This window comes from Orbicella faveolata, unplaced genomic scaffold (assembly GCF_042242905.1).
Source record: "Orbicella faveolata isolate gen_17 unplaced genomic scaffold, um_ofav_v1 contig_25, whole genome shotgun sequence".
NCBI lineage: Eukaryota > Metazoa > Cnidaria > Anthozoa > Scleractinia > Merulinidae > Orbicella > Orbicella faveolata.
Window position 1 is genome coordinate 12,263,367 of NW_028301553.1, and position 27,988 is coordinate 12,291,354.

General features: G+C 38.4%; 1 protein-coding gene across 3 annotated transcripts; it reads left to right on the forward strand.

Moving 5' to 3' along the window:
- Positions 1–903: 903 nt before the first annotated feature.
- On the forward strand, positions 904–27,915 carry LOC110041071 (sodium/potassium-transporting ATPase subunit alpha-3-like). 3 transcript variants are annotated; one of them, XM_089293134.1, is made up of 24 exons: positions 904–1,059; positions 4,131–4,214; positions 7,921–8,082; positions 8,158–8,217; positions 10,782–10,985; positions 11,579–11,641; positions 12,214–12,399; positions 13,497–13,883; positions 14,439–14,580; positions 14,964–15,037; positions 15,660–15,754; positions 16,586–16,976; positions 17,622–17,808; positions 19,359–19,462; positions 20,027–20,204; positions 20,293–20,394; positions 20,932–21,086; positions 21,312–21,406; positions 22,064–22,103; positions 22,716–22,850; positions 23,668–23,798; positions 24,552–24,653; positions 24,965–25,056; positions 25,625–27,915. In XM_089293134.1, the coding sequence occupies exons 2-24, from the start codon at positions 4,140–4,142 to the stop codon at positions 25,651–25,653; spliced, it is 3,189 nt and encodes a 1,062-aa protein (XP_089149260.1). In that variant the 5' UTR covers positions 904–1,059; positions 4,131–4,139; the 3' UTR covers positions 25,654–27,915. The 3 variants fall into 3 exon arrangements, with proteins under 3 accessions (XP_089149260.1, XP_089149261.1, XP_020602001.2); XM_089293135.1 differs by lacking the exons at positions 904–1,059; positions 4,131–4,214 and adding an exon at positions 5,581–5,826; XM_020746342.2 differs by lacking the exons at positions 904–1,059; positions 4,131–4,214 and adding an exon at positions 7,741–7,835.
- The last annotated feature ends 73 nt before the right edge of the window (positions 27,916–27,988 follow it).

Genomic DNA, 27,988 nt, shown 5'->3' on the forward strand with positions numbered 1-27,988 from the left:
CGTTTGCGAATCGCTGTTTGAATTTAGATGGGTGATTAGTAGTCCCCTTGGTAGAATAAAGATCGATTGTAATTTTTTTGGAATCTACACGTGTTTTTGCGATGATGTTTTTTTACCGTCTGATTATTATTTCGGGTTCTTTAAATACTTTTCCCGTTTACCCCCGAGAAGCATAATGTACAGGTCCCCCAAGTTCACGATACTCGAGATAGAGCTAGATAGCGAATACGACAAGCGTTCATGAGTCGAGCGTGACATTACAAAGAAAGAATGAATACTTTATTGAACCTCCCAGGGGCTTTTCTTTTTGGTTGTTTTAACGACCAAATACTTAATACTTAAAAGTACTCAGTTCTAGGTCTTGTAGTTGCGTAGCCAGCGTAATAGACTACGAAGTCTCGCTCCTTCGTTCGAAAATCTGAGAGAAGAACGCAAACAAACACAGGCGAGGGTGAGGTCGCGAGTAGCGCGGGCGACGGCAGGCGGCTTCGCCGCTCGCCTCTGGGCGTTCTTCCCCGCGGATTTTTGAGCAAAAGAGAGACTTCTCGCAGTCTACCGGCGTAGCGGGCAAGTCTTATTTGTTTTGTTTTTCGGGGGCGGAAATATCATGGTCGGCAAACCTCCAAGACAATAAGAAGAACGGTTTGTGAAAATCTCGGTTTCTTTCTATACAATGTATTAAAGGATATCCTCTCTTTTGTTTTGTCTTTGTTGTTGTTGTGCCTCTTGAGTTTGAGCGTAGCCATCGAGAGGTGCCTGGGAACTAAATTAAATGTTCATGAATTGTATTAGGGAGGGGAGAGTAGGATGACTAGCAGGTGCGTGCATTTTGTGGCAAACCGCCAGCTGCGAAAACACAAATCAGGGACGTGACTGGCTGCAATGGATGAAAGGGTCCCCGATTCTGAACAATTATCTTCGGGAACTTAAGCCGGTGATATCTTCGAGGCAGAGGCGATGGGAGTGTAATTAAGTCTGGTTTGTGATGAAGAAAGCTTTTTAACGGAAGCCGAGGTAAAAGTAACTGACAGTCTCTCTGGTGTAAGCAGAGGTGTATCGGTAAGAACTTTTGTTGTTGTAAAAGGAGTTAGCATTTTATAATACCTTGTTGTCAATCTTCAATCTGATTCAAGCGATCGCAACTGATCAAAGCATCCTAGTTTAATTTACTGTTGTGGCCTATATGCATTTAAATTCTGCATATTCGCAAGCTTTTTAAGTGGTTTTCAGACTGTTTGTTGCTTAACAGAAAAGAATACATCATTCAGTTTATTTGCGGTTCAAATTTACACTGAAGAGATATACGAATCTATATTCAGATTTAACGAACCGAAAATTATAGAAATAAAATCGGACAACCGAAATGAAAACTGAGATTTCGTGGCATAATTTCCCTTACTAAGGAAAATTTAATATTAAATGGAGTAGCTTTCAGAGTTACTTAATATTTAGTTTTCGTTCGTTCAAGCCGGTTCCATTTGTTGAATAAAGAATCTCCTCTTTGAAGAAATCTCATTAAACAGAACATTCTCAATATGTTTCCACACGTAGATTCAATTTCCATCTTCGCACAGTTTTATTTATTGTTTGTCCCAAACCACAAAAAAACCCACAGCATTTTCGAGATAACTAAGGTTGTAGACCTTTTATCAGACATGTTGTTAGCAATTTGCACTTAATTTCAATCTATAATCCGACAATATGATTTATTTTGCCGAGTGTATCTACGTACCGTGGTTGTGTGATTCACCGCGGTGCACAGAAGAGAAAATCACTACATATATCGTCCAGTTCTATCACTAATTGAATGTCTTTGTCCATGAGTAATTGACATTTTTGGATCGACAAATGGAACTAGATTTCTATTTGAAGTAATGTCGAGTATTTTTAGGGTCACTTTCTTTTGCATCTCCGGAGCCCAGCGGCGCCATTAGATATCGTCCTCTAGCTGAGTTCCCGAGTATTTTCTTTTTTTGCCCTCTGGGAAAATAACACGAAGCTGCATGAATGCTGGCGGGATAATTTTTAATGCTGCGTGAGTTGCCTGTGAGATAATTTCACTGGTTTCTCGATATAATGGCGATTTTACCGAAGCTGATAGACATTAATGACTCCTCAAACATTGTTTTTTTTTCAAAGGAAAGAAAATTCATTTAGATTGCCAAAATGCGCGCGTGGTGAAAATAGAATTTCAGTAAGTAATGCTAAACCAACCTCGTTATTTCACAGTGCTTTCTCGTTAGAGATTCCCGCCCCTTCCAATCTCTAACGGAAAAGCCCTGGGGACGAGGTTGATACCAAACAAACAATGTTAGAAGCGCTGAGTTGAGACACCACGGCTAACCGCTGACCATGGAGCCCTACGAGTTTAAACTTGAGCATCGGGGGACGGAGAGAGGGTAGTTTTTGTGGTCCCGATTTAATGGTCCCGGACTATATTAAGACCCCTTTAATTTAGGTGTCGGTCGGTGGATTGAACAGGCCTTCGACTCCAAAATGGCGCCAAGAAAACGGTTCAAATAATCAGTCAAATCTTTTAAGATAAAATAATGGAAAGGATACGGAGCATTTAAATTTAGAAAGTGATCGTGTTTGGAGTTTCTTGAGCAATGCCTATTAGCGTTACCAGTCGTAAACGTAAAGATCAAATAATCAGTAACCGGGCTTACCGTATATATGAAAGGGAATATTCCATGGATTTCGGATAGAAAGTGTTTCCGTGCAGCGCTATTTCAGTTATAGAAAGTTTGCAATATTTTCAATAGGCGGTTGATATTTTGCGAGAACTTAATTGCGTCTCACAGTCGATGCCACTATCTTCGTAATTGTGAAAGCCTTCATTCCATTTGTAGCTACTTTTCCGCTTCTTAAGCAATTACTGCTATCAGCCTCATCTCCGATAACCTTAGTGAAAACCTTCAAAATCAGTCCACTCATGAATCGCGGTTTGTTACATCACAAATTGCAAGTATTCACTGTGCAATAGCTAGTGTTGTTTCTTCGTTGAAGATTACAAACTCAAGGACAATATTTCACGAATTGAACGAGTATTTAACGAGCCAGCTGACGACATCAGTAAAGAGGCTTGTGTCAAGGTCACGTGACGCCTTGCTTTTAACTATGTAAACGCCATCATAATCATCAAGTTGATTGTTTTCTGCAATATTCAGCGTCACGTGTGATATTATATTTAAAACCCAAAATGACAAGGTCAACAGTTAATATTTACATCTGCACGTGCTCCATACACCGGTGAAAACACGCAACTGTATATTAGCTTACTCAGGTATCCTTCGTGTACCGTTTTCGTTGTGCACGTGGAAACCGGTTGGCTCGATAAGGCGATTAAACAACATGAAACTTTTAATTCAATTAAATACTTCGTAATCACCTTCATTACGGAAACATTTCTGGAGTGCTCTCGACATTTCGTCCCGCTGACGATTTTTCGCTTACGTTTTAAGTGTTATATACAGAGTAGTTTTTCTATTTAAAGTACTGAACATTCGCTCTGTGACGTTCATGCTGAGTAAAAGGTCAGGAGAAGGCGATCTATATAATTGACTTACTTCACAGGTGGACTTCTCAAGCACGGAATCGTTTTAGTCTGGAGTTTGTACTTTCTGGTTTGTCATTTTGAGCGAAAAGATGTTAAAATGAAAAATACCGCAGTGTAAATTTACATAAAAATAAAAATAGCTTCAAAAGAAATAAGTCTTTGTAACTTACCTTCGTAGCAGTGTTAAAAGTCCGAATTCACAAGAGGTGCGAATTTCAGAAGCGAAAATTGAGCGTTCCCCTCTTTTTTCTTGCATGCGCTCCAGTCTAGTTTTCTTTCTCTCAGTTTCTCGCCACGCCAGACAAGTTAATCAAGCTATCTGGCTTAGCTCCTAATCACTGAATAGTAGAGTAATCAAATGTACTTGTCAGATCAACTCAAAAGAGCTACGACCTAAAGTCAAACATTGATTAATTTGTCTATTTGCTTTTTGTTTCGATGAATAAAACATAAATTAACCGATTTCGCGCTTTTGCATAAATTAGGCATGCTGTGATCTCATTCCGCAGCTGTCCCGTTTAAGTAGGTAATCGAATTTTCTCTACTTTTGTTTGATTTCTTTTCACCTCAGCGGAGATCGATGGCCGAAAACAAGGAGTTGTTGGGTGGGCTGTATGTACAAGATCAGTATGAAGTGGACGGAACACCAGATTCGGTGAGTGCAATTTGTTGTAAACTCTACAAATATAAGAGTATACTCTGAGGTTAACTTGTCAATTTGATTACACCGATCGAATATAGATATTTTCCCATTTAAGTCTCGCACCGTGTTTGCGCCATATACGCACTCTGTAAAAAGTAGAATAAACAAAACTTTCGCTGGATATTGGAAAAGTGCGTGCGAAAATCTCAAGTGAATAAAAATGTTTAAGATTGCCCTCGATCTCTTTAGAAAATATTGTAAACTTGGAGTGTCAAGCATGCAAACCTCGTGAATTATCAGTATTGCACCAATTTCGAGACGAACGGCCAATGACGGTTTCGCTCTTTTTGGTGCCCTACCTCTGAATCATGATCCCTTTAATTACGACACTTCGTAATTGGAATCCCCGTTCCGGGACCCCAGATTCTCGGCCTCATTGCATCCAGCCTAAACAGTGGATCACAGCATAAAACAGCTTGGGGCTTTTTGGCTTCGCTGCTCAATTGATTTGCATAAACTCATTGCGTTGTTTTTAGTATGGGCTGAACTGACTCGACATCTTTGATCTGTGACTAACTGCGATCGTAGGACAAAATAAATGAGATATTTTTTAGTTGATTGTGTGCTCATGTACCTTTTTTTATGTCCGGATTAAAGATGATTTGTAGCTGACAAGCTCATGATTACATAACACTCTGCTACACAAGGTAACTTAGGCAAAATTAGCATACATGATTGATGAATAACCCAGCACTGTTAAATTTAATTTGGGTTCAAAGCATTCTCTCGAATCTGCCATTCTTTCCAATGTTTTACTCACTGAGCTCCTAATTTCTTTCAAAGATAAGTTTCAAAATTCCCAAGTTTGAGACTTTTGTAGAGCGTGTTTTCCCAAAATATGAATTATCCTGGCTCATTTGGAAGACTTTGCTGATAATTGCTTAAAATGCCTGGAGGTTCGGATCAACGGTGCATGAAAGCAAAATAGTTTGACGACTTTAAAAGGAATTTATTGTTTCGCTTGGCAAGACTCGGCACCGGCTTAACCTGTAGAAGCCACTTTCATGGCGCAACGTGTTTAAAAGCTCACTAGAACAAATAGGAACAAACAAGAGCATTTTCTTGAAACCACGGCAAACTTAGTGTAACGAAGAGAATGTGGGAGGTCAATATAACGTCGAAGTTTCCATTGTGTTTCTTCATCAGAAATTCCAATTCGTAGTAATAAATTACACAGAGTATTGTATAAAACAGGAATAATATAGATTGTTTGATTGACGCATATTGGGTTCAAATACAAAGTCGAAAAAACCAAACCGGCAATATCACAATCACCTGCTCTACCATTGGCCTTCAACGCTCATTTGCTTATACTGTATTCAGTGACCCGGTAATTTTCCAAGGCCCAGTGACTTTATGGTATAGCTGCGTCTATCGAGAGTCTTTACCAGTTCAAGCGTGCTACGACTCACTAAGACTGACGAACTCTGTTGCTTCTCGTCCGGGAGGTTTAACTGACAACCGTTCAGTCTTGCCAGGCTTCCACGGCTGGTAAACAGAGATCATGAGCAAAGCTGCGCGTGGAAAGGGGGCGAAGGGAAACGCGGAGGAAAAAGAGAACTTGGTAAAGTATTTATAGTTACTCAGATCGGCGTTAAGTGCCGTTCAGTTGTTCGGCCGGCGTCCGAGGGTGTTCAGCGTTTTAACGGTCATGTCGCGTTAGTTGTGCAGATGCCACTGGGAAAACGTACCTCTGGCTAGTTGTTTTTTTATACCTGTGTTGTTCTGTAAAGTTTTGTACCGTCTAATCTGGAAAATGCTTTTAAAACTCTTAGTGATGGAATATGTAGTCTGGGGTACACGGTTTCCGGCTGGCGAAGCCGGTTCGCTACTGAGAGGGGAGTTCGTTAAAGCAATCTGTTCAAGAATCTAGTGATACCCGTAAAAGTTCTTAACGACTTGATCTGACGGCGAACTGCAAGATGATTTAAACGTAGTAAGAGGTATGTTCGTCAACGAGAGCAAATTCGGAAAAAAGCGCCGGATCGAGCGATTTGGGTGCCGGCTCACCACGGGGTATTTAGCACCGACGACTAACCTCGCCAGTTGTCTGTTACAGCTAGCAGAACTAATGAAAGATCTTAAGTCTAAAATAGCGCTTTTTGTTTTTAAAGTTTAGATCTGTAAAGAAATCTTATTAGAAGCTATGAATGAGTTTAATTGTAAGTTTTCTAGCTGGCGATTGAAATATCACGCACTTCATCAAGTACATTAACATTTGCCGGTGAGTTGAGCACATGAACATCACGTGCTTTATATGACGTAGCTGATTTGATGTGACCTCATCAAAGTGTAGCTCAACATGACATTAAAATCATAGACAATTGATTTTTATCTTTTGGACAAATATTGATCTGATATTCGCTCATTTCCTTATTTCTCACAATGTCTGCCGTAACTAAAGAAAATTAAGGAGTCGATTAAACGTCACAATGAATACAAGACGTGGCGATGTGACTTACACGAAGTCAAAGTGCCACAAGCAAAATTTACTGCTCATTAATAAATAACGTTAATTATGCTTTATAAGCTTCAAAATGGCTGAATGTATTGGTTATACCTCGTGACGACAAGTGCACAAAGCTATATCGAAACGAAAATAAATGTTCTTAACACTATACGATTCAATCTTTATATTTATTAACCATCACAATACTTAAAACCTAAAAATGTATTGGCGCTCGGCTTCAGGACAGCCGTCACTGAAAACCGTGACAGCCTAAACGTTTATTTTTTATTAAAAGGGGATTTAAAAAATCAGCTGTCATGGAAAATCATTTTATATTTAACTTCAATATGGCTTCAGGCCTGCAAAAACAAATAATTTCACCGTTTCCGTGGCAGCGTTTATATTCCAAGCCTTGTTGCATTTTGAAGTCAGTATCGCATTGTGCCATCTTACGTAAATATTTTTAAGTGTTCATAAAACACAAGTCCTTTATCATAGACAAGAGGGAGCCTGTTGGTAAAGAAAGCAATAATTTTTTTAAGCATGCAGTTTCAAAGACAATAAAAAGTATATTTGATGCGATTAACAATCATGCATATTAATATATATTTTTGGCAGGTAATATGAATTTTGCAGCAATATAAGTTTTCAGCATCAAGTTAATGATAGTTCTTCCAACGTCACACTTTTTTGAAATCTTATAAGCCTTTTTATTTTTATGATCCCAGGTTACATCCAGGCGTGATCAAATTCTTTTCAGTGTCTTTTTAGTTACCGGAGGGGCGTACGAAAATTAAACATATCAGAGTCCATTTTGTGGACTTTGTAATGTTTTGGTATGTGATTTTTCGCTTGGCAGTATCGCAGCGATAGCGCCAAACTAATTCGTTGCCTAAAATATCGAGAAATGTGATATTTGGCTGGCTGCAAAGCATTGAAATGAGTTTTTAGCATGCTTCTGCGGGCCTTTTGCGTCGGCCATGTTGGTTTGGGCAAGCTGTAGTTTCCCAATGAAGTGCTCACGTGGTTTATGATTGACAGCCATTTTAACGCTTTAATGATCCACGTGGGTTTCCACAGGGTTGTGTTCCAAAATGGCCGACGTTACTGAACTGGACGAGGAGGTGTATAGTAAACTCATTTGAATTTTCAAGAACTTCTTCGTCTTTCGTGAGAGAGACTAATGCTTTAATTTCTTATATTTTCTAGTTTGGTAGAAGCCAGAGCTACCGGGTAGCTACGACACCCTTAGTCGACGATGGTGGCAAAGGCAAAGATGGCGCAAAGAAACCGGCGAAGCTTTCTAAGTCTAAGGCCAAGAAGAAGGCAAAGAAGGAAAACCTCGAAGACCTGAAGAAGGAACTAGAAATTGTAAGAAGCGCATTTCATTGCTGAGGTCTAATCTGAGTGAAATGAAACTGAAATCCTCGTGTTTTCGTTTGGTAGGATTGGCATACGATCTCTTTAGAAGAAGTTTGCAGACGTTTAGAAACCAGCACAGAAACGGTAAGGGAAAATACAGTCTTGTGTACACACTTGTCCATTTTACCCTTAAAAGTGGTTTTATTGTATTGCTTAGGATGACAGCCCCTTTGAACGAGCTGTGTATTCTTGAAATCGTTTTGAATAAAATCGGCTATGTAAGAAAATTACTCCACTATAAATAAGGGTTCGATGGCTTTACTACGCTGTATGCAAATTTTGTCGTGTTTCGAGGCATTAAAAATGTACACAAAGCTGTGGTGAATCACCCCCGCTTATAATACCTTCGTTCACTACATATTTCACTTTTCTACGTCGATCGTTTCTTGTTTAATTTGTTGGTTGATAAAGTGGTAGTTAATGAATGGCTGGATTCGTTTTGATCAATTGGTTTACAAGGTGAAGCTTATACTTTTGGTCCGATTTTGACCTGACAAATCGTACTGTAATCATTTGCTTACAACCTTCAATTTCAAGTCCCTACTTTCGCATTTTTTAATTGTTTTCTGCATTTTGAATCTCTTATCAGCTGTCCATGTTCAAAAATTAAACATTTCATTTGCAAGGATTGCAATTTCGATATAAACGTCGATTGTAATAGAGGATGTCAATTCCTATCGAGAACTGTAGTCAATTTGACAAGGCTTGCAGCCAGAACGGAAATTAAACATCGGTGTTGATTTCGTCGCTTCCTTCCGATTCGCTTGAGTGAATCGATCGCGCGAGCCGGTACACGTAATTAAAACATGTATGTATGTTTTTACATGAACTTAAGCAAACGTTGGATTTCAGTAATAATATTAACCTCATCTATTATTCATGATTTCCAATCATTGAATGGGATTTCCGATTCTGGTTTCAAAGTCTGTGGGTTGAACGTTTTCTCCACAGACGTGCGGATCGAATTGTAAATTACAGCAACATCGGAACAAGTTCATGTTATGACCAAACACTGGCACATTCGAGGCTTTCAATCTGTTTTCTGGGGTGTAAATTCCTGAGCAAACTATTTGCCTGAGTTTATTTTCTATGAATATTTGTAGAATTCTCTTTTATGGTCCCATGAATTCACGAGCAATTCCCAGGGTATCTATGTGTGTATATGTAAGGTTCATTCTGTTCCTAAAAATAAGCTTCACTTTATGGGCTCCTGCCGTGTCATTTGCAAGCAAAAACAAGAGCTGAAGATGATATGTTTCAAGTACTTGAACTTTCATGTTTCCTTTCGTGAGAATAGCTATGCAAATATCGTTAACATGTTCTACACATTTCTAGGATTTCATTTTTGTATTCGAAAATGGTCATTGAAATGATTAATAGGAAACTTGTTAGAAGGCAACTATAGATATACAACTTGCATCAGTAGTGTTTTGTCAACAGTTTGTAAAGAGACTTCACTGTATTAGTTTGCTAATCAAATAATAGGAATGTTAACAATCTGAACCAGCAAATCCTTTCCTTGTCTATCATTTTTGCTTGTTCATGTCTTACACATTCAGTTACAGGCACATGCACATGATATTAATGGTGGATATGTACATGTAGCTGACCAAAAAAAATGTCATCACTTGCATCTGTGATTGTGCTTTTGATCGTACCCTAACGATATGGTGATAAAAGATTGCGTGGCTCAAGATTTCATAACAAAGATCTTCACTACATTTGCTGTCCCTGTTAAAAAACCCATGTTTTTAGTTCTGTGTGTATATCCTTGGAGGTTTGATAGGAATAGCAACACAAATCTTTCCTTGGACTTGTTTTAAATAGCCATCTTAAATTTATAAACACAGTCTGTACACCAAAACAACTAAATGTGTTGCCCAATGTAACATATTAAGAACAAGCTGCTGTGCTTTCAGAAACTTGTGGAAAAAATTTTCATAGTTGGTGGGCTATTTTACTTCAGAACCTTTTTGCTTCACTGCAGGGTTCCTGATATTTTTCACTTTATACTTATTGATACCCTGTAATAAAATGCTATTAATTTTGTTTAGTTTCAGTCTTACTGTGACTAAAATTTTGTATTTATTTCCCCGTTTGTTTTTCTTACATATAATTTACATGTAATTTTAAAATAAGAACTTAATTTTTTATAATCAGTGTACGTTTTTCCAACCTGGCAATGTAGTTCCCTAAAACAAGCGTTACAAAACTGTAAACAATTTGTCCATCATTGCTTGAACAACAAACCTAAAGAGCCCACAAAATCATGATGGCAGGTTTGTCCATGATGTCATAATCACAACATGTGAGTACAGCAAAGAATGAAAAGTGCTCGTTCTTCCACTCTGCATACTAACTTAGCAGTGTTTTCTAGGGGTTTTTTGTTGTGACTATGACAATGGCTCTGTTTTCTACCCAATACTCCTTTCAAATTCAGAGTTTTCTAATTTGGGTAATGGTGGATGGTTTGAGTACCAAGTTTCAATCATATTTATCAGACTTCTCTTCAGAATTTTGACTTAGATTTAGCACTTTTGTTATTTGGGAGATGTAGTTTTGATATCCGGAGAATTTTTTTTACAAAAAACATTTCATTATTAGGTTAATAAATAGCACATTAAGGAGTTAAACTGTGTCTTCTACAGGGTCTAACAAAAGAAAAAGCTGAGGAAGTTCTTAGGCGGGATGGTCCAAATGCACTGACCCCTCCACCTACAACCCCTGAATGGGTGAAGTTTTGTCGGCAGTTGTTTGGTGGCTTTGCCATGTTGCTGTGGATTGGAGCTATTCTCTGTTTCTTTGCCTACGGCATTCTAATAGCTACAGAGGAAGAGCCACCGAAAGATAATGTATGTACTTATGACTAAATTCGTGTGACAGACTTTGGTACTAGTTTTAAGGCAAGTAAAGTACACGAAAACATCGATGGACATGCTACCAGCTTCTCTCTGGATTTGTGGGAAATTTAGGCCTTTGTATGACTTATGTATGGCATCTTTGTTTCATTAACCCCTTGAGTGCCTATATGTATATGACGTATTTAGTACATCAGGAGTATATCAAAATTTTTACCCCTCAGGTTTCCATGTGACATACTGAGTGCATCAACATTGTGAGAGATTTAGTTATTATAAACTCCCAGCAGACCGGAAACAACTTTTATCGGCTCCTGAGATTTGTAGGAGGTTTTTAATTTCCCACTGCTGTGATGTCATATGGATATCAAATAATTTACATCAACCACTGAGGAATTAACCGCATTGAAACTAGACAGCTATGACCTTTCAGAAAATGTTTACAAGTGTGGTTTAAATGAGAAAGCTTCAATCTATCAGTTGCTTTTAACTAGACACCGATTTTCAGGGAAAATGGTGTGGCACATAGCATGCACAATGGTGTGGCACTCGCGGGATTAAAAACTTTCTTTTCCCTTGTTTTTCAGTTGTACCTTGGAATTGTGTTGTCTGCTGTTGTCCTTGTTACTGGAATCTTCTCTTATTATCAGGTATGTGGATTAAGAACGCTCTTTGAAATTGGTATTAAGTCTTGAGTTGCAAACAATGTGATTTTAATTTGATTTGAAATAAGTAGTATCAGGGAAGTAGTATCAGGGTTTGTACAGATCCTGGAAAACCTGGAAAGTCCTGGAATTTTACTGTGGCATTTTCCAGGACTGGAAAGTCCTGGAAAAGGGCTCCTGGTCCTTGAAAGTTCTGGAAATCTGTTAAACTCAAGTGAAAATATGAAATGTATGGCAGACAGTAAGAAGAATTAGCATTGAGATCTTGGGAGTGAAAGGGTTAATGTGAATTTTAGAGTCCTGGAAAAATCAATGTGAGTCCTGGAAAAGTCCTGGAAATTTGTTTTTGAAAAAGGGTATGAACCCTGTAGTATGGAATAGGGTTAAGGAACAGTTTCAGTTAAGGTCCTGGGTTCTCTTGTGTGTACTGACGCTTCCCAGTTCTGTATCCTAAAAGTAAAGTAGTTAGTGAAGTATTTATTAGTAATTTTAATTTGCTTTGTTATTGTTTCAAGAACGACTGTTCAAAATGTGATATTTATCTTTGACAACCTCAGGAAGCCAAGAGTTCTCGCATCATGGAGAGCTTCAAGAATCTGGTTCCACAAGAGGCGCACGTCTTGCGTGGTGGTGAAAGACACACAATCAATGCAGAACAAGTTGTTGTCGGTGATATTATTTTTGTCAAGGGTGGCGACAGAGTACCTGCTGATCTGAGAGTAGTGGAAGCCAGAGGTTTCAAGGTAATGAACAATTCTACTGGAAAGGATTTCTTTGAAATTCACTTTGCCACAATTTTGTGTTAAGAGAAGAGAATAAGGAGAATGTATTTTTTTTGAGACAATCAAGTTTTTCTTGAACAACAGGACTGTTTAGTTTGCAGGTATAACTTAGTGGTAGCTGTAGGTCTGACTGCATGTGAACTTTATTGGCAGGAAAAACTTTAACCTACACGTAGCAGACAAACACCATTGGCATCTACATGTAATGCAGCTTGATTAAATTAACTGAGGTTGTTTCTTAGCCACAACCCTTTAATTAACAATTATTCCACTACAACTGTAGCACGCATTGGACATGAAGTGATAGATAGCTAATGAGGTGCGTTGTGCCAAGTTGACGATAATCATCTCAAATCCAGCAAGTGTGATTGGAATAACTGTTTTATTAAAAATGCCCTCAAAATATAGAAAACTAAACTAAACTAAAAATAAAATGCACCAAAAAAATGATGTTTGTGCTTACCACATTCGTAGAGCATGGTATAATGGCTCATAACCCATCATGGCTAAGCCAATGAAAATTCTCAAATTGTGTTATCCAATCATCCAGTTTTTAATGACTATTGTCATCTCTCTTTCTTTCCTCTCTCCTACACCTTATCTCAGTCCTGCTGCAGAGTCACAGATGGACACAAACACTGTATTGACGTCGTAATACATGTAGCAGACATAGTATTAGGTATCCAGTGGGTCAATGTCTATAAGCAGAGGTTCGGTCACAGTCATAATTAGCTCTTAACATACACCACTCTGTGGACAGTTGGTCAGGAGAATTCAAGGTTAAATTCTTTTTTGTGAATGGATGAACCTGTACTGGAGACCGGGAGATTCAGTCTGTATTCGGGAGACTGCCAGATAATTCAGGAGAGTTGGCATAGGTGTTGAATCTGGTATTAATAAGGATTTTCATTTGACCTCTCATAGGCTATGACTTTGATTGAGTATGTAAATGAAATGCTGTCACTACACCCTTTTTCACTTAAGAGAGTTTTTACCATCAAATGGGAGAGTTGACCGATCTCTGTCAATAATTTACATATTGTTATTTTGCATTGCAGGTAGACAACTCTTCCCTTACTGGTGAATCTGAGCCACAGAGCAGAGGACCCGACTGTACAAATGAGAATCCCCTGGAGACAAGGAACCTGACTTTCTTCTCAACAAATGGACTGGAAGGGAACTGCATGGGTATCGCTGTTCAGACTGGTGATAACACCGTTATGGGACGTATCGCTAACTTGGCCAGTGGTCTTGGAAGTGACAAGACTCCAATTGCCATTGAAATTGAACATTTCATTCACCTTATTACGGGTGTGGCTGTTTTCCTTGGAGTCACGTTTTTCATCATTGCTTTCATCCTGAAATATCACTGGCTTGAGGCTGTCATCTTCTTAATCGGTATCATTGTGGCTAACGTACCAGAGGGGCTTCTTGCTACTGTCACAGTGAGTACATATTGAAGCTCTCCTTGTAAGTTTGATCACTCTGATGAGTGTCTTCCAACATGAAAATTTCATGTATTTTCAATGCTAAGTGTAACATTTACATCTTACAAATCAGTAGAAAGAAAAGGTTACAAGAAAAACTCAAAATTTTGCGGCCGAATCCTGTGCTTGTAAACTCAAAAGGTGATATTGCCATTCAGGGCATGAAATAATTATCATACAACATAATCTTAGAGGGGAAAGACATGACCTGCTTTATTTGAAGTTTGTACTTCTTATGTTTAAGTCTTCCCCTTTGTTCACTATTAAAACACTCTGTAGCTAAATTTGTTGCATTGCAGTTCTGAGTTCAATTCATGCATATGTACATGTATACAGTAGCTAGTTTCTCACCTGTTAAGATTCTTTACTTATATGTTTTCAGTTTGCACTCTCCTTAGCTTTCTGTAGTTTAAAATAAACCCAACAGTAGCAAATGTAAGTACACCAACTAGTCTCTTGATTGTCCCAGGTTTTACTCATTTTGCTGAATGTGTTCTGTTCTTTTTTGCGAAGGTATGTTTGACACTTACTGCCAAGAGAATGGCTTCCAAGAACTGCTTGGTAAAGAATCTTGAGGCTGTAGAAACTCTTGGAAGTACATCAACCATTTGTTCTGACAAGACTGGAACTTTAACGCAAAACAGAATGACAGTGGGTAAGAAAATGCTTGCTATTGCTGATTTACAATGTATATACCTTTCACTTCTCCACGCACCATGTCAAGAATTATTAAATAATGGCATGTTTTGCAGGATGTAAAGAGTATTGATTCTTACTAATACTTTCAAAAGCAAGGCTGTCATTAAGGGCTGTTATCATTACACCTTTTATGGCTGAGTATGTTTAATGGGCCTTTGATGTTATTGCTAAACTTGCCTATACTCTGTAGATGAATTCACCCATTGAGTAACTAGTTTGTCATGGGTGTGAAGTTAAGGCTACACATGAATCAAAACTTATTGACAGCCTTGTAAAAGGTACATGTACATCAGTTTGTTGGATAGTCAATCACTTGGTGTAATGTTGTTACATTTTTAGCTCATATGTGGTTCGATAATGTAACGATTGAAGCTGACACAACCGAAGACCAGTCAGGAGTGTCGCACAGTAAGGTGAGATGCACTCTGTGTTCTTGGTGGTAAAGTGCTCTAGCTTATGATTTATTCACCAACAGGTCTTGGGTTGTTGTGTGACCCCATCCTTTTGTGAAAATACATTGTGTAGAAGATGAATTTCACAAGTTGTAATTATTGTTGGGTGGCTTAGTGGCTAGGGCACTGGAATTGAAATTAGGAGATCACAGATTCAAGTCCTGTTCTGACCACTAGCTGGTGCTTTTCTCAGTAGTCTCAAGTTCTCTTCAGTTCTTGGCCAGTCTTTTAAAGAGCCAACTGGTCTGCATGCCTCCAGCCAGTTGGGATTTTTAACCATGTTATGTTCATTTACATTTTATTTGTTTCATCGTTTGTTTCTGCTGACCCTGAAAAGCCCAAATGAAAGAGTGCTAAATTAAGATATTTATTTATTTAAGATCATTCTTGGATTTATGGTAAGTTGTGTTATATTGCTCGACTCCTAGTTATGAAATGCAGACTTTCAAAGGTCACGGTGAGCATGAGACATGTACATGTAATAAATTAAGAATGGCTCATGAGTTTCTTGGCTGGTTTTCTCAATGTTACTGAGATTTGATGGCTGTGGCAACTTAATTTGTCATCTTTTTTTTTGTTGCAGACATCAGATACATGGAAAGCTCTGGCTCGTATTGCTGCGCTGTGCAACAGAGCTGTGTTTAAAGCAGACCAGGATCATATCCCAATCTTAAAGAGGTACAATTTCATGGAAAAGCCCCTTTCACAGTTCATTACGGAGAGGGGGAGGGGGTGAATAGGGCTATGCAAATCCGCCAGTTAGTGCCTTTTTTGCACCAAATCTGTCGATCTGCCAATATTTTTGTTCAAATCTGAAACCACAATCACATCCAGAAACAGAAGTATAAAAGTTCAAAAGTAAACTGGTAAATGTGAATGCCATTGTTAATTTCACACAAATAGTAAAGAAAGCAGCATACTTGATGGCTATAACATAGTGCAATTCCTATAACAGTCTCACACCTGAGCTTAAGGTTGAAGAAAGATCTATGATCCAAATTTTGTTTAGGACCCAAGATCTGAACATCAATACAGGCACAATCTGGAATCCGTGCCATAATTTACAGCTACAGATCCTCGATCCACTCTGTTTTCAAAATCCGCGAATCCACTCAATTTACTGCAAAAATCCATAATCCGTGCGCTTTTTAAGGCCACATCCATCAATCTGAAACCCTATTCACCCCACTCATTACAAACAGTGAAAATCCAACGTGGATGCGTGCAATTTTGGGCAGTTTCTGCCAAAATTGCTTCAAATCCAAGTTAGATTGCATTTTAATGACAATTCATAATAATTATTTTAAGCTAACTGTGAAAAAGGGCTATTGCCATTTACCCTAGCAAGTTGATTTATTCATGTTCATGTTCGTTCTGTGTGTTCATACATGTATTGTAATCATTGTGCAAAATGAATGCAGAGCTAAATTTTGTGTGTATTATTTTGAAACTGCACACTCTTGAGTGGGCCATCAGGTGATTGACAATTAATTTGGTATGTTTGAACAGGGACTGTTCAGGAGATGCATCGGAATCAGCCTTGATGAAGTACATTGAATTGTCAGAGGGAAGCGTGAAAGAAATTAGAGAAAAACACAATAAGGTTGCTGAGATTCCATTTAACTCCACTAACAAGTACCAAGTCTCAATCCATGAGAATCCTGATCCTGACGACAAGCGCTATATTCTTGTGATGAAGGGTGCCCCTGAAAGAATCCTTGATCGCTGCTCAACCATCCTATTCAACGGTGAAGAAAAGGAGCTTGACGAGAAGATGCAGGAAGCTTTTAATACTGCTTACCTTGAGCTGGGAGGCATGGGTGAACGTGTTCTTGGTTTCTGCCATTTCTTTTTGCCCTTGGAAGAGTTCCCGCCAGGTTTTGAGTTTGTTACAGATGAGGTGAGTACATTCTATCTTGTGCCAAGTTTAAATGTTAAAGTTTTGCTTGCCACCATGCATATAATGAATTATGTACAAGTGAAAGAGTTCTCAGCAGTTGAAAAGCAAGGAACTTAATCCTGTGAGCTTGTTTATTTACCAATAGCGCAGACACCTGGATACTTGGGTCCTCTGCTACTTGTAAGGCAAAGACTAACACAAGAAGAAAGAAATCTTCATGTGCAGTTGCTAAATTCAGACTTGCATCAACTTTAAAACAGTTATTCATAAGCAAATAAACATAATTTCTGCCTCGTCATGTTGTTGAGTTAGTAATAAGACTCCTAGCAGACCAATTCTTAACTGGAAGACTGCTGGCAGTAATTTTGCACCCCTTGTGGAATTTCTTGTTTTTTTGTTGCACTGCTATTGATGTTGTGTTGAATGAAGACACTGATAAATGCCATACTTAATACCTTCTTTGATGACGAGCAAATTACTGAGTAATGTTATTAATTAAAAATATTCTTAAGATTTCTTTAATGGGGAGCAAAAGGCTACTAAATATATAAATTGTTCTCATGAGAAGTTTTCTACAGTGGGCAGGTGGAGGTTGGAGAGACCATTTACCATGTACTGAAAGATAAAATGTCTGTTTGTTTACAGCCTCCTAATTTCCCACTTGAAAACTTGTGCTTTGTTGGTCTCATGTCCATGATTGATCCTCCTCGTGCTGCTGTTCCTGATGCTGTAAGCAAATGCCGTAGTGCAGGAATCAAAGTTATCATGGTCACTGGTGATCATCCAATCACAGCTAAGGCCATTGCTAAAGGAGTTGGAATCATTTCAGAAGGTGAAAAAGAGTTATGCCTTAAATGATATTTTCTACATTTCCAATGGAGTTGAAAACGTAATTTGCTTGTCAGTGACTATACAATATTATTGTCCACCATAGAGAGAAATACTTACTACATGTAGAAGATATTTTTATCATGTAAGGAATAGTGTCTTGAGATTATGATCTGAAGATATCATTGCTTGAGCAGGGATGTAGTTAAGAAAACTCTAACCCGCCTCATTAGCGAGCCCAGCCTGCTTTTCTGGCCTTGGCAGCTGCAAAGGTTACTGAATTTTTTGTCTTCATGTAAAATTGCAGCTGAATTTAAGTCCTCTTTCAGCAGGAGAAATAAGTTTGTAGCCTGCCCTAAGTGACTCTCCTACTTGAGGGTTGGTGTTCTAAGGGCTAGTCTTCATCCCAGCTGTTTTGTAGACTACACATTGCACAACGTTTGTCTCCACTGGTTACATTCCTGCCCAGAGGTCTAGCCAGTTACAGTTAGATTTCATTTATTGGTCAGTTTAACAAATTGACACTAGTTTTTCATGAGTCTGTCCTGTTATTGATTGTCACGAACAGTCACGTGTGACAATAATTGTTATGTAACATTTAGTCTCAAAGTTTTGGTTTTGTTTGTGCAGATCATACTTGATTTCAACTTGATTTTCCAGGTTTTATATTATGATCAAATTAATTGTATATATGTTACGACATGTGTCATTTTTGCAGCGGATATGTTTTTCGATAGATCAATAAGCAAATTCACAAATTTACGACTGTAGTTACGAGTTTGTAACATTGATCATGAATTTTGTCATAATATTGTCAAAGTAGCTGTTGATCCACGAGGCGATAGCCAAGTGGATCCGTAGACTACATTGACAATGTTATGATGAAATTCATTGTCAGTAACAGGACAGACCCATCAAAAACTGAGAACAATTTAGTTTTTAGGTTAACAAACTGTCAAATTGTCCACTCTTGCTCGTTAACACATTACATAAATTATAAATAATGTGTCTGTCCGCTTATTGAGAATGAAAATGACCAATGAGTGCGGCAGAATTTGTGCAGTTACTGCAAAAAAAAAAAAAAATCAGAATTGCAGAATCTGTCAACTGTACCAATTTAAGCTTTTGTCATTGGTTAAAGGTCAGTGAACCTACAGCAACACCAGAAATTGGCACATCGTTTTTCACAGGAAAAAGAAATACAATGATTCTACAGTATATAACTCAAAACATCAACATGTATTACAATCAGGACACTTGAACCGTGAACATTTGACATTTTTTGTACATTTTTTTAGTGACTATAGTATGAGGGTTCTTCATACTAACAAGATTATTCAATGTTTTTACACTGTAAAAATGCAGATCCTGTACATTTGTAAGAAGAGCCTTCGCTCTTTCATCTCTGAAAAAAGTGCGAAAAAATGACAGGTGTTCATGGCTCAAGGGTCCTTATTGTAAGCTGTTGGACATGACTATCAAGTGTGCATAAACATTGGAAGGCAATTACTGAATGTGGAAAATAGATTTAAAATGATTGCATTATTATTTCAGGAACTGAGACAGTAGAGGACATAGCCACTCGTCTTAACATTCCAGTTGAGGAGGTCAACCCAAGACAGGCGAAGGCCATCATTGTTCATGGACAACAGCTGAAGGTTAGTGAAAAATTTACAGCACACAAACCTTGGTTAAAATATGAGATAGATTGGCTGTAAAGGAAGGAGATGAGGAGCTGGAACAGAAGATTTGGGGGAGGTCTGCCACATTGCTGTCCACTGGATTGAGTGGCGAAGAATTGCTGAAGACCTTTGTGCCACCCAGGCACTGATAGGATAGATGACAAAAGCTTAAGTAAGCTGAGGTCTCTTTCAGAGGTGTCATCATCGTCACTTCTCGTCATCATTATCATCATCATTATCATTATTATTATCATCCTCATCATCATCATCATCGTCATCTATCCTTAACACTACACTAGGGGTTGCATGGTACAGTGCACCTTTAGATTTAAGGTTTTTAAGGTCTTGCAAAATTTCAGCCAGTGATAAGCTCTCTCCCTGGAGAAATAAACCAGCGATATCCCTGCTATTGTCATAAGGTCCATTGTTTTTCTCCTGCTCAAGTGATTCTGAGGTTTGACTAGAACAATTCCATTAAGATAGAGTGGCTTGGAAGTGATATGTTTAGTTGAGCAACCTTTGAATTTGTGGTTATTATAGGATATGACTAGAGAAGACATTGATGACATTCTGGCCCACCACACAGAGATTGTATTTGCCAGAACTTCTCCACAGCAGAAGTTGATCATTGTAGAAGGCTGTCAGCGACAGGGTGCCATTGTTGCTGTGACTGGAGATGGTGTCAACGATTCTCCAGCCTTGAAGAGAGCAGATATTGGTGTGTAAACTGATCAACTTTAGCATGAAACTCTCGCTTTCGATTTAAACTGGGATTATCATTCTCATGTCCTGTGTTTCTTTGCCAGGTGTTGCAATGGGCATTGCTGGCTCAGACGTATCCAAACAGGCAGCAGACATGATCTTGTTGGATGACAACTTTGCTTCCATCGTCACTGGAGTTGAAGAAGGTGTGTATGTATCTTAACCTAATAATTGTTACATGAATGTAGTTTTGATTTCCAAGTTGAGGTTTCGTTTTTTGGGGATGTAGTTTTGAAAGATTGTGCCTTTGTAATCTGTTAATGGTATGCAGTCTTAGGTTTGTTTTAGTTCACTACCAAGTCTGTCTATGATGAAGTGTCATGGATTTTCTCATCTGAAAGGTGATGAGAACACCATGCTGCCTTCCTTCTGACTCAACAGACAGGATTTATTATCATGCAAAAGTTGTTTGTTAATATTTGTTTGAGTCAAATTTCTTTTACGGTCAATTGCTTAGAGCCTCAGTCTGTCAGACGAAGTGCATGAAATCATGCTTTGATTTCATGTACATTAATTTGAAAAAAACCTTAATTTGTGATTATTAAAATTACGTGGTCACACAGTTTAACTTTGAACTAGTTTACATACAATAGATTGTTTGACTTGTTAGCTCAGAATGGCTGTTTTGAGGTTTGAGTATTGAATAGTGCCATGCAGCTCAAAAAGGTTCTTTCTTTCTTCAGGTCGTTTGATCTTCGACAACTTGAAGAAGTCCATTGCCTACACACTGACCAGTAACATCCCTGAGATCAGCCCCTTCCTCATGTTCATCATTTTGGACATTCCTCTTCCTCTTGGCACAGTAACCATTCTGTGTATTGACTTGGGTACAGACATGGTATGTGAACCTTCTCTCAATAGAATGAAGGTGCCACACCTGAACATTATGAGAGTTTTAGTATTAAGTCTTGTTGAAGTCTGATGATTGGTTTCCAAAAGGTCAGCATAGCATTTTCAGACCCATAGTTTCCTCTATTACCTCCCCGTGAATAGAAGAGAACCATAGTTTGAAGTTCTTCTTTTTCCTCTATTATGCTCAAATAGATGTTTTGGTGTGTCTTAGGTTCCTGCCATCTCACTTGCTTATGAAAAGGCTGAGTCAGACATCATGAAGCGCCAGCCTCGTGATCCAATTAATGACAAACTTGTAAATGAAAGGTGAGTGACTTGTGTGCAATTGCTGCACATCATGTTTGTTTGAATTGCACTGCACCACCCTAATTTATGTGTAGGTCATCATCAGTGTGTTGCAGTACATCTTCGTAACATTACCCATTTTACACATACATTAGGTCATATAACTAAACTTAAGTCTCCTATACTGGTACTGGAGTTGGGGTGAAGTCCAAGCTTGATGAGTAGCATTTCAGAGTTTGGCAAGTGTTCATGTAAGTGCGCATGTGTGTTGACATGTCTGTCTATGATGAAGTGTCATGGATTTTCTCGCCTGACAAGTGATGAGAACACCATGCTGCCTTCCTTCTGACACAGCAGACAAGAAGTACGATGGAAAAATCTTCTCTGACTTTGACAAAATAACAAACACCAGTCTTAAAATGCACTAGACCTGCATTTACCATGTGAATCTGGAAACTGTGAACATTTGTGCGGTGACCAATCAGATAGTAGATCAAACCACAAGCCACAAAGCTAACTGTCACTACAGCTTGCAGATTACTATTTAACTTGTATCTGTTTGACTTGCCCTTGCAACACATGCAATAACAATAGAGTTCACAGTATATTTAGATTTGCACTGTAAGTGCAGCATGTAAATACCTATACTAATGAACTTCTTGTTGATTTGATTGTCAGGCTGATTGCCATGGCCTATGGTCAAATTGGCATGATTCAGGTAAGCAAATAGTTGTTTTCCCTCGAGTGAGATTGGAGTATTATTTGCTGTTTGCAAAGTTCCATTTTGATATTTCAAGGTGGAATTGTCAGTGTTGGAATCACTAGTTCATCTAGTGTAATTGTCTGGTTTGAGGTACATGTAGTTCTTGCAAGAACTGTTGTCAGTGACTGACCTCGTCAACCTGAGCAGAAGTCATGTTCAGAGTCAAGAAGAAACTGTAAAAACTGTTTGTCATCATCTGACCAATCCCTGCAGATAAACTTTAAACAACTTTACATCCAATATCATCAAGGTTCAACCAACCGGGCTTCTAGCACCATTGAGAACAGTTTTCACCCAGCTCTGAAGTTTCCATCCACTCAGGTTGTTGAAACGTCAGCTACCAACAAGAATTCTTTTCAGAAGCACCCTTACCCAATTGAATGATCACAAATGTTTGGAAAGTTGATCATAACATGTGTGTAATGGTGTTTGTTTGTGTCGGTCAAAATCAGTCAGTCAATGTCAATGCTAAATGAAATGGGAACTCATTTTTTAAAATCACGATTTTGTACATGTATGCTGTAAGTGGTGCTTATCCCATGTTCATTATTTCCTGTTGGTTTTCAGGCCACAGCTGGCTTCTTTGTGTACTTTGTAATCATGGCAGAGAATGGATTTATTCCCAGAATGCTGTTTGGCCTGAGAAAACCATGGGATAACAAGTCAATTAATGATTTACAAGATTACTATGGACAGGAATGGGTAAGTCTAAGTCAGTGTTATAGTGGAAAATAGGGAGCCTTAAAGAGCCCTGGTCAGTCCCACTTTTGTTTTTTTTTGTTTTTTACGTGCGAGAGTTTGGCTATTATATTTTATTTGGAGCATGTCGAAAGGAAGAGGGAGGAGAAATACTCCTAGCTGCCTCATGCTATAGAAACCGGGATAAGCTCCTGCAGCTATGGGCCAGTCGGCTCCAAGGCTTCACTCACTCTTCCATGTCGAAACGAAGGAAATCACTGTGAAACAACTGAAGATAATTAACCACACTCTCAGGAACACAGCTTATAGTAAAGCAATAGGATTTCGCTTCACCCTGCAATATCAATAATGTCGATAGCATCGCAAATGGCGGAGGCTGACTAGGGTACTTTAACAACGAGAACGCCTATTCAAAAATGAATTTATATTACCTTCGTTTTTTTGCTAGTTCATTGATCCGTCCGTGTACCTATCGGTCTAAAAACTTGCTCAGGCTAAATATACAATGACAGCATTCAATTTCAATGGAAATACGTAAGATTAGCTGTCGTGGTTCATGTTTTCTAGACTTCAAAATACGAAGAACTTGGTCGCTTATTTACTGTTTACTTATGCTGTTGTTTGCAGAGAACGGCTAAGAAATGAACAAAGATTTATAACGCACGTGCATATCCATTGTGCTGCTAATTAAACCTTTTGTTTGGTGACACTCTCGCGTTGCCTTTGCCGTCGTTGTTTGATAAAGCGCCTCAATGACGTGTAGATGAAATGGTTTCTGACTGGTGACCTTGCCAATGTATAAATTTGTCCTTTCTTGCAGACTTTCAATCAACGTAAAATCCTGGAGTACACCTGCCACACTGCATTTTTCGTCAGTATTGTGATTGTGCAATGGGCTGATCTGATCATTTGTAAAACCAGGAGAAACTCGCTCTTCACACAAGGAATGAAGTATGTCATACTACTTGCTATCTCCTGTGTTTGCTTGTTCTAGCTTTCAAGTTATAGAATGTTGTCATTTGACCACTTTTCTTGTGACATCCAGAAATTGTTTCTCGTTTGTACCAAGCTCATAGTTCATTTTCTCTCAACTGGTATCCACACTTTTTTTTAGCTTGTTTTGAGAATTTGGTGACACAACACAAGGCAGTGGTATCTTTCTTCCAGTTGATGTTTTAATATATTTTCATCACTTGCCGGCTTTTCAGTGTGTGGATATAAAGGGGAGAAATTGGATTTTGAACCATGTTCCTAAAAAGCGTGCTTTCTTTGTTTTTCTCAACGTTTTTTTTACAAGGATTTGTTGCCGTTTTTTGTTACTCTTCAGCACCAACCTTTTTTTAAAGATATTTATCGTTATGACCTGCATGTATTCTAGCTGCTGCTTGCGACAGTGATGCAGTACTCGACTCATGTATTTAATGTATTGTTAGCCTGCCGGCAGCCGGTCTTCCCTCTTGGCTCAGACGAGTGTTTCTTCGTGAACACGAACGTAAAAGAGCGTTGTGGACGCAAAGGGGCTGGGGCGAGTGCAGGGGCCCATGTCTCGTCCCAATTCCCTCTCGTCTGAAACGTCTCGTCTCATAATCCTTACCCGATTTCGAGAGAGCAGCCGACTTCCGGTAGTCTATTGTATCGTAGAAAACTGCCCTCTACGTCTGGGTTATTATCACACTCACCGTGCTCTCCTCACGTTATTTCCAGCAATTGGTTCTTGAACTTCGGTCTTGTGTTTGAGACCGCATTAGCTGCGTTGCTGAGTTACACCCCGGGCATGTCCAACGGACTTCGCATGTATCCTTTAGCGTAAGTATCACCTTGGTCATTTTCTTGTTGAAATCTCAAAAAGTGCGCTTTGAAACCTCCTTCCCACAACAGGATAAAACTACAATGCTGACTCCAGTAAAGGAAGGTAGTGGTTGTGTAGGGAGGGTGCTTTAATTTGAGAAAAGTTTAAAGTGAGAAGTTAGTGTCACCACTTTTCAGAATTGGGATCGTTCATTCGAGTCATGTTGTGAGTTCACAACGGGATGGGGTCTGCTCGTGAAAGTAAACTAGATTTACACCGTCTTTTAGCGTGTCCTTTTCTAAAGTCTTGAATTTGTTTCCCGTTTCAGTTGGCAGTGGTGGTTCCCAGCCATGCCCTTTAGTTTGGTTATTTGGATCTATGATGAGATTCGCCGCTATATTCTGCGTAGATATCCAGGATGTAAGTATCGTGAAATCAAACAGTCCTTGTATACGTTTACTAAAAGATGTTCGAGAATTAAGTAAATGAGGTCACGGCAGCCACATTGATGTCCACAAACCAATCCCGTGGGAGTTGAACTCTCTTCTTATGGAAACACTTTCTTCTCTTCCAATGTATTTTGCTTGGCTGCTTGCCACGGGAGTGAAACCGCTCTACACCTTTACTTAAATATGTCAAGTTCGTGAAGTAATCTATCAAACACGAAAGACTGTGTTTGACTACATTTCTAAACACCGATAAGAGGGTTGAAAAAACGACGCGCAACGGAGTATTTTTGACGAACTTCGAGGTCTTTGGAAACCAAACACCGTCACGCCCATGATTTCCTTTGTTTTAAATCATTAATTATTTATGAGTTTAAGAATTAGTAACAATGGCAACTTCATCAACAATCGTAATCGTTTAACGAGACTTTTCCTCTAAATTTTTCAGTACTTGTATATGAAATAGTAAAACAGTAAAACAAAGTGCTTACACTTTCTTTTGATTGTGAATTGAAAACCCATTCCTTTCCTTATTTTTTCAGGCTGGCTGGACAAAGAGACCTATTACTAAACCACAATTTTTAGCAGACTTCAATGGCACCAGAAGATTCAGGCTTCTGCGCGTGTTACCTTTAAGGCCACGAAGTCCTCGCTGTTATTTGTATCACTAATTATTATATAGGTTTACTTTTTCTCAGTGAAAATTCAAAATGGGTAAATCCATTTTATTTAGCCAGGAAAAAAATCAGTAGTTCTGTTAGTAATGCGTATTTAATAACTGTAGGTATTTTAACAATCACTGTGCAAACTAAAAGTTGTAAAAGGTTGAATCCAAAATTTTGATGATTCGGGGTTTGTTAGAGGTTTCTATCTATAATAACGAATTCCTGAAACTGTATGACTGAATATTAATGAATTGTGGTGTGATACCAGTTTAATATTGCTTTTTTTTTTGTTTGTGTTTTTAACACTCGTGAACATGGAAGAAAAAAAATACATTTGTATTCCGATTTAGCACAATGCAAATACTTTTCGAAGTGCACAGTTTGATTTCTTGTGTAGTAATTTTGTAACAATATAAAGCGTGTTTCGTCGTTATTGTATATTTGAAGAATTGATCTGCAGGGCGTAGTCGGATTTTAGAAGAACAAATACTACAGATAAAGTTTCTGTTCGATAGACGGATTCGGCTAACATTTTTACGTCCTTGTTGCCGCTCAATTCAGACCACGTTATGATTCATTTGGAAGGTTACAATTGTTCAATTTGTCACACGCAAGTGTAGCATGTAGAAATAGAACAATAATTGTAATCTCCCAAATGAATTATCACATCACTTCAACTGGGTGGTAACACGCTAGCCGAATCCGTCTTTTGATACGTTTTTCATTGTGGCTTTAGCTTAGCATCCTGTGTAGTCTTTTTTAGATGGTAAACAAAGCAGTTCAAGTACCTTTGGAATCATTATTTCACATATTCCTAGATAAGCAGAAGTGTAATTTAATTTTCTTCTCAATTACGAAAGTGACTTAAATGTCAGTGAAAATTTGAAATAATTTTGCCAAATTCTTGGAATATATTTTCCCGTAACGCAATTTAGGGTTTAGAAAGCGTGTAAGCATGATGTATAGAAACACTTAGCTATTGAAACACTTAGCATGTGTTATCAACACACTTTTGGTGTTGTAATAAATGGTAGTGTCGTCATCATCATCGTCATCATCATCATCATCAAAAGCAATAACAACAATAATAACAACGATAATAAACAGCAAGAGCAACCTCAGCAGTAACAACAATAGAAGCATTACAGAAGCAGCAGCAGCAACAGCAGCAGAGACACAAGACAAACAGCAGCACCATCCACATAAGCAGCAGAAGCAATAAACAGCAACAACAACAGAAGCAGCAACAACAACAGAAGCAGCAACAACAACAACAACAATAACAACAACAACAACAACAGCATCAACAACAACAGCAGGAGCAACCAAAAACAACATTGCCAGCAGTAACAACAACTAATAATAAAAACAACAAACGACAGCAGCAGCAACAGTTGAAACAAGGATAGTAGTGGTAACAACAACAACAGCAACAACTACCATGGTTAAAACATTGTTTGCTTTCCACTTTCAATAGTTTTACATAGGTCATGGATGTATTGCATATAATTCTGCCGGAATTCTTAGCAATAAAGAATCTTGTAAGCCATTTCACTTTACGGTGATGCTACAGTTGAAATTTGAACAATTGAATAATGATTACTGAATATAAAGGTTTTAGTACCTGATTTAAATGTGAAAAGGTCAGCCAGTTTCGGATTGATATTCCCATATCATCACAGCACTGAGAACAACGGTTAAAAACGCTAATTTTTCGCGGTGGCTAGAAATAAATTTTTAATTCAGTGTATTTTAACGCCCAGACGGGGTTCACATGGTTATCGATAAGTTGTCGAATAGGAAAATAGCTCTCATTGCCTTGATGAGAAATTTCGGGAAGTTTTGGGAAAATAGCATGCTTACGGATTGATTTAGGTTTATGGTTAGAAATTAACGGATTGTAGAGGTTAGGAACCTTTGTGATCGGCATCAAAGGTAATCGAATTTTAGTGGAGTTCTGTGTGAACCCTGTGAAACCAACTTTGTTGGTATCCGCGCTTAGCTTTCCATTTGCCATCTGAGTAGCACAGATTTTTCAAAACCCTTCGTAACGTTAACACTTTAGGCAATCTTTTGAGGATGAAACGTAAGCTTAGTTCATTGAACTGTTCAGAAGGTGGATTTCTACTTTCGAAACGTTTTGTCATTAAAGGCAATTTCATATCTGCGATGTTGACTGAATTGAACCTTTTACCTCCTAGTTGATAATGGCCAAAACCTTTTTCTCACCAGACAGTTACT

Bases quoted from the DNA above. Each gene is read 5' to 3' on its own strand.
- LOC110041071 (XM_089293134.1), top strand. From the start codon at position 4,140: ATGGCCGAAAACAAGGAGTTGTTGGGTGGGCTGTATGTACAAGATCAG. The intron at 16,977-17,621 runs GTGAGTACATTC...GTTTGTTTACAG, and splicing joins TTGAGTTTGTTACAGATGAG to CCTCCTAATTTCCCACTTGA. The intron at 21,087-21,311 runs GTATGTGAACCT...GGTGTGTCTTAG, and splicing joins TTGACTTGGGTACAGACATG to GTTCCTGCCATCTCACTTGC.